This window comes from Aedes albopictus, chromosome 2 (genome assembly GCF_035046485.1).
Source record: "Aedes albopictus strain Foshan chromosome 2, AalbF5, whole genome shotgun sequence".
In the NCBI taxonomy this organism is placed as follows: domain Eukaryota; kingdom Metazoa; phylum Arthropoda; class Insecta; order Diptera; family Culicidae; genus Aedes; species Aedes albopictus.
The window spans coordinates 348448535-348461050 of record NC_085137.1 but is presented as its reverse complement, the minus strand read 5'-3'; the positions used below and the strand labels follow the sequence as shown (position 1 = coordinate 348461050).

Below are 12516 nucleotides of genomic sequence, written 5' to 3'. Positions count from 1 at the left end.
TGTTTACTCTATGGACGCTTCTATTGTTTTTAATCAGCTGCTAAAAGCATTCCCGTTATTTAGTGGCCACCCGTTAGAGTGATGTTAGTGGAAGGGTAAAGACCAAAGGATACATTTGGTTGACGATGTCTCTTGGTCCATTCTCTCTTTCGCTAATAACTTGATCAAACAAATAAAGATGTAGCATATACGGATTTTAACCAGAAAATCTTTGAAAAACTCATACATATACTCATACTCATACATACATATTCTATAATAACACAAAAAGAGGATCGATGAAGAGAAATCGATAATGTCAGTTAGGCCCTAATGAAAAAAATGTTGATATATTATTATCTGGTTAATTTAGGTAGAAAAATAGTGTGACATTAAAATTTAGTGCGGTAGATTATACGCCGTAATGCACCGTTCAAATGCAATCATACACGTTACCGGACGGAATCATCCGAATATTGCTCGTATTTCCCGAAATAATCCGAAGAAAAAAATGATGAAGAGAAATCGGATTTTTGCTGATAAGTCTTATTGAAGAATTCTCTTTATTATCGGGAAGTTAAAAGTACCTACCACAAAACTAATAAGACAATGCGCATGGCCCTACTCCCACTTGACTATGTGCCACTTATGAAAAAGTTAATCCGCTTGGCACGAGTCAGTGACGCGACGCAGATGTTAGTTGAAAGGGATCGTTCATAAACAACGTAGACTTTTTTGCGATCCATGCACATTTTAAAAATTTTGTACGAGCAAGAGCTTTAGATTTAGGTTAAAAAATAGTCTACGTGATATATGAATAGTCCCGAAGCTACCAAATCAATCAATAACCAAAGTTTAAAAAGAACCATGCCGGCCGTATTGCCTCAGGAATACCCAACCAACTGTTTTTAGTTATCATATTTATATCAACACCGAAATGGCTGACAATTTGACATGACACTAGTTTTCCACCAACGATTGTGATGAAGGTATGGGAGCTTGGAGCTTCAACCATGTTTATAATCTGAGCTGCTCTAATGCACAATATCGAATTCCAATATGTACTAACCTAAGATATGATGTTAGATATGCATGTTAAAATACCGCCCAAGCAGTTCACCGGATCAGAATACTAACAAGGGATACCACCATAACTTCTTCGATTAAATCCTCAGGAATTACTTCACAAGGAATGCTTCCACTCTATGTTCAAGTAATTCAAAGGACTTTCCATCACGAAAAGTTCCAGGACCAGCTAGAAATCGAACCGTCAGTATGGATTTTCTGACCACTTCGACTATGTGCGGTGCGTCCTATATAAAGCCTTATAAGTTTGATTAGTTCTCACAAGTTTGATTACCTTATCAGAATTTAAAGAAAGTCTATGCAGTATTGATTATGAATTAAATCTTCAAGAATGTTTATGCCACTACATCATCAATTATAGGTCACACCACAATCCAGCCAATAAAACTTGAAGAGTACGTATAGGAAATATATTGTAGAAACGTAATAAGACAGGAAGATAAACAGTTCTGCGACGTAACGCTCGTTTAAATAATGTTAAATAGGTAGTTCAGGAGAAGCTTAAGTTTTATCTATTTCAATTGAATGGGTTTATTGTACTGTTTCCCCGTTTGTCGAATGACTTTTAAGTTGTCGGGCATCAATTGGGGCTTCAAGTGGCGCACTGCAGGAGCACTCCCATTGATTATAAGTTACACGAGTTTTGCTAAGACTGCGCCATTCTTTGATTTGGTTAGCTAGTAGAAGTACGTACTGTGAGCTTGTAAGAAATAGTGAATTTCATAAATAGAAGTGTCGCAGAATGGGTTCCAGACATGTTGTGTTGCTATCTACTGCCTTTTTGTGGGTGATAACTGGTAGCAATAGCGCATCGATAGACCTAAAGTCGACCCGAATCGTCGGAGGTGAAGAAGCGAAAGATGGTGCAGCTCCTTTCCAAATTTCTTTGCAGTCATCTTTTGGGCACAATTGTGGTGGTGCGATAATCGCAGAGCGGTGGGTTCTTACTGCCGCACATTGCATTGTCGGGTAAGTATAAAAAAGTGACTATCTAGCAAAAAATTCATGTTCATAACAAAGAGATGAGTTAAAAAAATGTAAAAGGATAAGGGAAAGACAATTGGTCAACCAAAATGAGACCAAATTGAAGATCAATAGTTTGTTTCTGAAACCCCAGTCATGCATACTCATAAAATGAATAAGATGGTTTCACTCACCTGGCAATCATTTAATTCATTTGTCTAGACCCCGTTCAGAAGCTTGTTTACTACAATATGATGTTCGGCAAACTTGTGGAGTAATGTTATCCCTACAATTATCACCAACGACGCCATATTCTAACTCTTATATTTACGGCTGAAAAGTGTTAGTACCACATACTACTATTACGTTTTCATTTAGTATGAGTAGGTAATACTAGCGTTATGAGAGTTAGAACATGGTGTCCTTGGTAATGATCGTAGGAAAAACACTACCTTACAAGTCGAACATCACATTGTAGAAAACAAGCTTCTGCACTGAGTTATAGACGAATTAAATGATTGCCAGGTGAGTGAAAGCATCCTGAATCTTTAAATCTAGCCCCTCGTAGATAAGTGATGAAAATAAAGAAAAAAAAAAACTAAAATACACTATTTTCAAATAACGGCAAAGGCAATCATGAAATTTCACGAGCAAATAATTCAATAACGACGAGAAGTTGCAAGATAAGTTGTCACAACCAGACCACAGAGGTTAACATAATTTTAACATTAAATCTCGTGATTTCAAAGAAATAATGGGGCTTCAGGAAAGTAGCTGCGCATTCTGACAGTAAGCTTGTGATTTGGACAATAATGTTTCCTGGCAATTTTTTGAAAAAGTTTGGTGCTGGGATAAATATTGGGATTCCTTCAAGAATTTCCACAGCGATTTGTCCAGAAATTTTCCAAATAATCTTCCTTGTACCCATAAAATAGATCAACTAGGAATAATTTCCTCCTGGATTTCCGTTGCAGGTTACATCTAGATATCATCCAGAAATTCCTGAAACTTCTCCTGAGATTCATCGAAAAATGCTCCAAATAATACTTCAGAAACCCTTCCACAAATTTTCCGGAGCTTCCTTCAGCAATTTGATTTATTATTTCGAAAATTCTCTCGGGAATTATATCAGAGAGTCTCCACCAAGAAGCCCTCCAGTAGTTCCTGCAAATATTCCACTAAGAATTCCCGAAGAAATTTTTCTAGGAACTCATCCAGAGGTTCTTTCAGAAATTTCATCACAAATCCTCTAGGAATTTATCTAGAGTTTTGTCTAAGAATTGCTTCAGAAATTCTTTTATCTGTTACTTCAGACATACTTTAAAAAAAATCATTCATGTCTCTTAACCCTCGAGTGTTCGCGTTGTTGTATGTTGTACTACACGTTAAAAAGGTCCCGCTTTTTGTGTTGAGCAGTAGCGTGGTTACTTTCTAGAGATTCTACCAAGAAAATTCTGCCAGGATTCTATCAGGTATTCCGCCAGGGGTTCTTCCGAATATGCAATCAAAGATTCCTTCAAAAATTCCAGCACAATTCCTCCATATGTCTAAAATTAAGGTCTCTTCAAAAAATCATTCCGAGAATCCTTCAGAAATTCAACCCGGAATTTCTCTGCAGAGTTCCTCGTGGAGTCCTATAACAATCCTACAGGGAAGTCCGCTCTCGAAATATCGTAGAAATACTTATAGAAGCTCACCCAAAATTCTTCCAAGAATGCCTCTACAATTTCTCTAGGAATTTGCTCATTATTACCTCCTGAATTGAGCGTACGCAGAAAGGGGTGGAGGCGTTTGGGGTTCAACCCGCCCCTACTGCACACGGGTCTGCCTCCAGAGTTTCCTTTAAAAATGCGTCAGAAAATCTTTCATATATTCTTCCAGGAATTCTCCCAGATATGTCTCCAGATTTTTCTCCAAGAATTCTTTTAAAGGCCAGCATTATTTTTTTCATATTTTCCACAAGGATTCTCAACTGAATCTGTAGGAGAAGTTCTGGATTCCTGGAATCAGGCTTTTCCGCATTGAACGCATTAAAAAATCTGCGCTTTGGATTTACACCATCAAAATCTTCATTATCTTTCCTACTTAGTTGACCGCAGTGCCACACGAAGCGTTCAAAGTGAAATTGATTGGAGTGATTTCACCCGAGTGAAAATGTCTTTGTGCGCTCAGTGTGGCACAGTTGGAGAAACTTCTGGAGTAATTGAATTCCTGGAGGAATCTCTGGAGAAATTAATGGAGGATCTCATTCCTGGGATTTATGAAGAAATTCCTTGAGAAGTTCCTAGGGAGATCTTTGTAATAGTTTATAGAAAAATCGCTTGAAGAATTCCTCGTTCAATTTCTACAATAAATCCAAGAGGATTTCCTGGAACAATCTCTGGAAGAACCCCGAGAGGAATCTTTGGAAGAATTCCTTAAGGACTCCATGGTGGAATATATGAAGGATGAGAGAACCCCTATAAAGAACTGAAAGATTTGGGGAAAACATGCACGAATCATTGGAAGATTTTTTTTAGAAAACTCTGGAGGAATTTTGAAAGAGAAGAAATACCTAGTGAAGCCTATGGATGCATTGCTGGAAGAATCTCGTGAAGAATTCATTGAGAAATCTCTGGAGGAACTCCTGCAGGAATCGACGGCCTGTACATTGCGAGCTCAAAATCGTTCATACTCGTTTGCATAAAGCGATCAATCAATATTATTTTAACGGGCCGAGAAAATTAGTCGAAGTGTCAACGCATACTATTTATATTATTTTGTATAATATACACATGGTCAGATGCACAAAACCATTTTCGTTTGAACGAAACTCCCAAAAATGAAGGTGGCAATATATTTGCCACTGCCCGTTTGGCGTATCTTGAGCTTCTATACTCGGGTTACCAGCGTTTATTTAAAAAGTATGGGGAAGAAAAGGCAAAAAGTTTGTCAGATACATAACGGTTAAGGAATTATAGAACCAAACAAACATGTACAACAAGTAAAAATCGGTACCCTCATGCAAAGAATTTGATGCTGGCTGTGATACTTCAACGGATTAGAGAAAAGCTTGGCGAAGTTTTCAAAATTGTTTTATGCGAAATCCTTTGTATATTTGGAGTTTATTTCTATTTTTTTTGTGAAATATCTGAGAAAAAAGTGATATTGTTCATGCCGTTTAAAGAAAAATCTTTAGTGATATTTTTAGAACTAACAGTCGGAAACTCTTTTTGATTTGCGTTGTTGTTTCTGCAGAGCAAAATGTCAGTTTTTGTTTTTTTACATTTTATGGAGAATTGATGATTCACAAAAAAATTGATGGTATTTTTGGTGAAATTTGTGTAAGAAATATAAAACAAATACCTACCAAAAAAATGTCCGAAAATGTAAGCGACCATTTTGTTGATTTTGAGTTGAACATATCGGAAAAATCTTCAGGATTCAAGCTTTCAGGAACTCTTTGAATATTATTTATGTATTATACGATGATTAGAAAAATTACAATAAAGCTGAGAAAATAAGGTCGATTTTGAAACTCCATACATTTTTTATGGGATGAAAAATTGAGGTTTACACATTTACTCGAAAGTGGATTTTTGCCACTTACACCGTTTTGCTTCTTAACCCCTCAAATGTTTTTTGAAATTTTTTAAACATTGACAGAGAAAAATGATGAATATTTGACTAAATTTCTCTCCCCTCTCCTCTCCTCTTGGCGTAACGTCCTCATTGGGGCAAAGCCTGCTTCTCAGCTTAGTGTTCTATGGGCACTTTCACAGTTATTAACTGAGAGCTTCCTCTGCCAATGACCATTTTGCATGCGTATATCGTGTGGCAGGCACGAAGATACTCTATGCCCAAGGAAGTCAAGGAAATTTCCTTTACGAAAAAATCCTCGACCGACCGGGAATCGAACCCGTCACCCTCAGCATGGTCATGCTGAATACCCGTGCGTTTACCGCCTCGGCTATATGGGCCCTATATTGACTAAATTATGCTTTGCGAATATCTTTGCTTGAGTTATTTCTGAAATAAATCTTCAGGACTTACGAAATAGTAGGTGTCAGACGTAATTCATGTTGTGTTTTCTATCATGAAAAAAAAAAGAAATGCGAAATAGCAAGAGAAGCAAATAAGATGATAAACTGTTTTTAGCGTTTATTATTTTATAGATATATTTCGGCTTTAAAATTCATGATAAAATTTTGAAAGTGATATTTTCACAAAAGCGCATTGCAAAATAATTGTGTAATTAAAAAAAAAAAACAATCATAATTTTGCACAAAGTTTTGGTAGAATCTTGAAAGATGAGGCAAATATAAAAATATATTCGTTTAAGAATTTCTCCAAAAAATATCACAAGAAATTATTCCATACATATACAACAGGGTATACAAATTACGTAACGCAAAAATTGGCCATTTCAGACAACTTGAATCTTAAACCCTATCAAAGCTGTGGTCTTAGGATATAAAGCGTGTATTACCATTATATAGAATCAAGTGTACGGCTAAACCAGATTTTCTTTCTTTTCCTAATAGGCGCAAACCATCGGAATTAAAAGTACTAGTCGGAACAAACAACCTTAAAGATGGCGGCGAGGTATTTGAAGTTGATTTCCTGGTTCACCACAGTCGGTAGGTTTGAACTTCTCTCTAAGCTATCCACTTCAACCGATGATCCTGAAACAATACTTTCAGCTACAATAAACCATCCTACCACAATGATATCGCCTTGGTGCGATTAGCGTCCAAGCTGAACTTCAGTGATCGCATAAAACCGATTGAGTACTCGGAAAAATATGTGCCGGATAATGCCACAATCACGTTGACCGGTTGGGGGCGATTGTCGGCTGGTGGAACCGCTCCAAACAAGTTGCAAACTATAAATCTACTCAACGTCGATCATGCCCGTTGCAAAGAGTTGCACGGTGGTGATGAGAGCGTGGACATCGGACATTTGTGTACTTTCACAAAGAAGGGAGAGGGTGCATGCAATGTATGGTCTTATCTCATATTCAACGGTCATCATCTGTGATTGATATCTATAACATGTTTTTTTCTACGCAGGGTGATTCAGGAGGTCCTCTTACCTGGGAAGGTAAGCTAGTCGCACTGGTGAATTGGGGCATTCCTTGTGGGCGAGGATATCCGGATGCCCATGCAAGGATATCCTACTACCATGATTGGATTCGTACGAACGTGGCTAGCAATAGTGAATGATTTGATGAGATGGTACTGATACAGGATAATTTGAGGAAATAAATGGATGATGATCATGTAACTGAGCTATCGTGTTGACAACTTTGTAACTTTAGTGTTCCTTTCTTTCTACCTTTTTTTGTCCAGACGATAAACATACCTCCCTAGGAATACAACAGTGACTGGCACACTATTCTTCGATTTCGTTTCATTTGTCTAATGAATTGTAAAGGGTAAATTCTAGTCTTTTTTGCTGTAGGATAAAATAAAATCAGGAATGAAATTCCGAAAATAACGTTCGAACGATCAACGAAACATCCAAAAAATATTCAATCACTTCAAAGTAAGGAATCATAACTACTACTAGTAGCATTTTTCCAATCTTGTAATTATCAATGCTTGTAACGCATCGGAGATGCATTATAATTATTGTAAAGCATCTTCGTCATGCCTACAGTGCAGCATCTTTGAATCCATTAGCATTACTAATTTGATTCCACAATGAAACAATAGAACAAAGACATCTCCAAAACAACCATGAGCCGCATAAGGATGCATGCATTACATCGTATAAATTTCCTTTTTAAAGTCGCTATCGCATATAGTGAGCAGAGGGACAAATTTCATAACATATGATGTTACATATATAAGATAAGTTATATAAGATTACAAATCAAGGCACGACTACATCGCAATAAACGATACTCATTTCTTATGTTTTATTGCGATGAACATAACATATCCGCTACAAACACAATGCCGTCTTTTGGAAGAATTAAAAAAAATATATAAAATCGTTTAAATATTTTTTTTCAATATTGTCATTATCAATGCTTGCAACGCATCGCAGATGCATTACAATGATTTATTGTAATGCATCTTCATTATGCCTGTGGTCATTCTTTATTACACCAACGAACCTAACCTCAAACTGACGGACAATTCTCCAGGGGTGTAAGTTGACTGTCAACTGGGAACAAATTTCACCTACCCTCTAACTTGTTATAGAACCAGTAGAAAGACGTAACTGACACACAAGAAAATTGCAATTTTCGTTTGGAAAATTGATTTTAATACCATTTTACATATTTACATATTTTTTACATAAAGGATGTTATATTCAACATATTAGATTAAAAAAAATCATTCCGGAAACATCGCTGTTCTGTTTTCACCATTATGAAATATTAGCCTCTACTCTAGTTTGTTTTTGTTGTTCTTTTGTTTGAAGTGTAGAAATCGGCTGAAATTTGGAAACTCCCTGGGCGATTATTTTGCATAAATGTGAAGATAATTTAACACTATGACCCAATAAATTTCGATAATTATCGAAAATACTGATCATAAGCATCCAAAGCGAGAGAAAAACACTGATGTTTGTTCTGCTGTTTATGTTTATAAAACCAAGAAACAAAAGATGTTTACAAATTAGAACCAACAGTAGATGGGTAGTCGATGATAATGTGGTGACATTTTCAGCCAAAATATTGATAATTGCCAAAGTTATAGAAGATTGAACATAACGAATTTCAGGAGGAAAATTAGGCTCGGCTTTTGTTGCTATTGAGTGTATTGTTTGATGAACATAATTTATCCACTCAAGCGTAAGAAAGAGAATAAAGAATGAAGTTTACAAATAAACTCGTAAAAGGAGTAAAAGAAGGAGGGAGATAATGAAGGAATTCCTGACGGAACTAAAAGAGAAATTTCTAAAGAATTCCCGAAACAAATCAATAAACGAATATCTATAGGAATATAGGAATAAACGAAGGAGTAATTTTAAAAATCTTTACATATCTTTATAACGATCTTTAAAGACGTTCATGTTAAAGATCGTTCTAAAGATACCCGGGTAGAGGCTAATGGCAAACAAAGGACAAAATAATAACTGGTTTTGCCATCACATCTCGTTTTGCCATTCTTCTAATATTATGAAAAACTCAAAATGGCAAATCAATAGCAAAATATACAATCATAGCAAATCTTGTCATTGATATGTTATTCATGAATAATGCTAAATAACACATCAATAACAAAAATTACTATCATGGTAAAACTTGCAATTTAGCACCTTTTATAATGAATTGTATAAAATATCAAAACAATAACATAATTTACATTCCTAGCTAAATTTGCCATTATTTTGATATTGTGAGAAATTATTTATAAATCTATCTTTTTCGATTTTTTTTAAGGAAGCTACTAGGGCACTGGTGTAGTGGGATTTTTCTTGCACATGCAGATCGCTTTTACGAGAGACGACTGATTCTCCAAGACCCTGTAGGGATTGCGATAGAGAAATCCAAAATGATTAATAAGCATATCGCGAATGTTATCGCAAACAACCCTACGCTGCGCAAACGTTCCTAAATAGGAGAAGCCAGAGTAGATCGCGGGGCAACGGTGGCTACGTTCATCAAAGTGAATTTGATTTTTAAGTTCGTTTCGTTTTGAGTTTTTAATTTCCACAAAATAAAACTGTTTTTCACATTGATTGATGAACTTAAATTTTATTGAAGAAAAAAAAAAAGAAATAGCTCATTTTACCTTTCTTCTGCTACTTTGAAATAATAACTGAATCTACCATTATTTTAAAATGGAATTTGAACAACTAAACCTACCATTATTTTGATCGCCACATAAACAGCTAAATTTGTTCTTATTCTGTTATCAATAACTCAAGAATGTCATATTTTGTTATTCACCGATAACAGTTAATTTGGGTCTTATTTTTGTTATCAATATCTCAATAATAACTTATTTTGTTCTTCAATTTAATCCGCATGCTTTACCATTACTTTGTTATTGCAATGGCAAAATAAGTTATTTTTAAGTTTTTCTGCTACCAAAATTTTGTTATTATTTTTGTTATTTTAACTCTTATTTCAAACAAACAAATAACACATTTTGCCATTCAAACATTCTGTTTTAATGGTAAAATTTGCCATTCTTTTGCCATTAAGCTCTACCCGGGTATGTAAAGATTTTTAAAGAAATGGTTGACCGGGTGTGCGCGCTGTTTTCAAATGTTCTGTGTGAGTGAGCAGGACAGAGAAAATTCGTGCAGATGCTCATGAGCACACTGCCACCTGTTGATATACAGGGGATGGCCAAAATGTTTGGGATAGGCAACTTTTTTTCTCTCATAAAAATTTTCAACATGCTGTAACTTTTCATAGAGTGCATCAAAAAATCTCAAATTTTGACTGTTTGTCAACCTATTATATGTGCATCATTGGTACAAATTTGGGCTAGATTGATTAATTTTTCGCGAAGTTAGAACCGATCGGGTAAAACACTATTATTTAGACATCTAATTTTTGAACTGTCATATCTCGGAAACCAGTGAACCGAATTGAATGATTTTTTTAACGTTTATCAACAATATATTGATACTTAATACGACATTATAAAATGTAATATTTTCTCACGGCGAATTAAGTTATACCGGATTGAAATTTTTACCCATATAGAGGAAAATAAGTTAAATTTACAATACCACTCAAAAATTACTAAATGCGTTCTTCCTTCAATCTAAATAGGCTCTAATATATCTGATTAGAGATAACTTGAGAACAGAAGTGGAAAATCTTTGGATATCAACACTAAAATTTATTGACATTGATGTAAAAAAATTACATTTTTTCGAGAAAAATCCAAAAAGTGTCAATCTATAATAACTTTTTTCAACGTTTAAAAAGTACATATGTTTTAATAGTTTTTGAAGCATTTACATATTGTTAGTGTACGTTCAAAATTTCATTCAATTCGGTTCACTGGTTTCCGAAATATGACACCTCAAAAATGAGTTGTCTGAAAAATAGTGTTTTACGCGAACGGTTCTAACTTTGCGAAATATTAACCAATCGAGCCCAAATTTGTACCAATGTGTATCATAATAATAGGTTGACAAACAGTCAAAATTTGAGATTTTTTGATGCGCTCTATGAAAAGTTATAACTTGTTGAACTTTTTTGTGAGAAAAAAAAGTTGCCTATCCCAAACATTTTGGCCATCCCCTGTAACTGCGCGAGACACTGTCGGCCATGATGGATTTCGATTTGACGTTTGTCTAACACGCACACTACTACCCAAATTGTCTGTAATTTTCGTTTGTATCATTCAGCAACGTGTACACTGGCAAACGTCAACGCGATCGAACACTAGCCTCTGGTGGAAGGATCGCGGAAATCAAATGGAATTTAAATAGATCCTTAAATGCATGTGCCAAGCCGGTTTGAAGAGTATTACGTATGTTTGTCTGTGGGCATATTTTGCAATCAAAACTTCTTTTATTATTGATGAGTTTGTATTTGTTTTGTCAGAATAACATGAAAAGATCAAATTTTCCGTTAAAAAGAATATTGATAAATCCATATATTATGCCAAATAAATCATGATGTATTTCGACGAATTTCGTTAGTTTACTTCGCTGAGTAGATGCGACTTCGCTGTATGTAACACAAACTTATATAATGAGCCCTCTAGGATTCTGACCTGTTCTGGGTAGGATTTGAGCCCGTTGGGCAAAGGGACCTATTTTATGCATTTGTTCATATAACTCAGTCAATTTTGAACCAACTGGCTTTTTTTATGGGACACGGTGCAAGTTAAGTACAACAAAAATTCAACTCAAATAGTGTGAAATTCCAAGGCGATCGAAATCAAATTTGCCATCGGGTAGGATTATTAGGAGCATTACTAATGGAACTGTAACACTATTCGATTTTGTTTGCATGTAATGAAAAAATATAAGTTGATTATTTATTTGGATAGCTTCAGAATTTGAAAGAGGAGTTATTTTTCTAAAGTGTTTTTATTCCATTTTCTAATGTACAATCCTTACGTCTTCTTGCGTTAATATTAATTTTATTATAATAATTCTTGCAGTTTTACACTCTCTTTAATTCTTACTCAAATGAATTCACTATGTAGAGCAGATTATTTATAGTAATAGTATTTATACTTCTTCGTTTTTCATTAAACTGTTTTCCATTTTAGTCGTGTTTAATAGCTTTAGTGTAGTTTTGTTTCCTTCAGCTTCTGTAACGTTTCGCGATTCTTTTTTTTTTTCGCAACACGTGTTTCTAGCATTGCGATTAGCTATAAGCGGAAACATAAATAGAAATGATCGCCTAGAAAGAAAATGTCTTACAGACACACACAAACGTAGTACCCAGAGAATGAAAGGAGATCCGGAAACCTACCGTACTTTGTTTATTCTAAATTGTTATATTTTAATTATCTATTTCACTTCGAAAGGACATTCAGATTCAGTTTCGACAATAATAATCAAACGAGCGGG

General features: G+C 35.1%; 1 protein-coding gene across 1 annotated transcript; it reads left to right on the top strand.

Annotated features, from left to right (window-relative positions):
• Positions 1-1582: 1582 nt before the first annotated feature.
• On the top strand, positions 1583-7297 carry LOC115263209 (chymotrypsin-2). The gene is made up of 4 exons (XM_029866194.2): positions 1583-2034; positions 6552-6647; positions 6711-7008; positions 7080-7297. The coding sequence occupies exons 1-4, from the start codon at positions 1808-1810 to the stop codon at positions 7230-7232; spliced, it is 774 nt and encodes a 257-aa protein (XP_029722054.2). The 5' UTR covers positions 1583-1807; the 3' UTR covers positions 7233-7297.
• The last annotated feature ends 5219 nt before the right edge of the window (positions 7298-12516 follow it).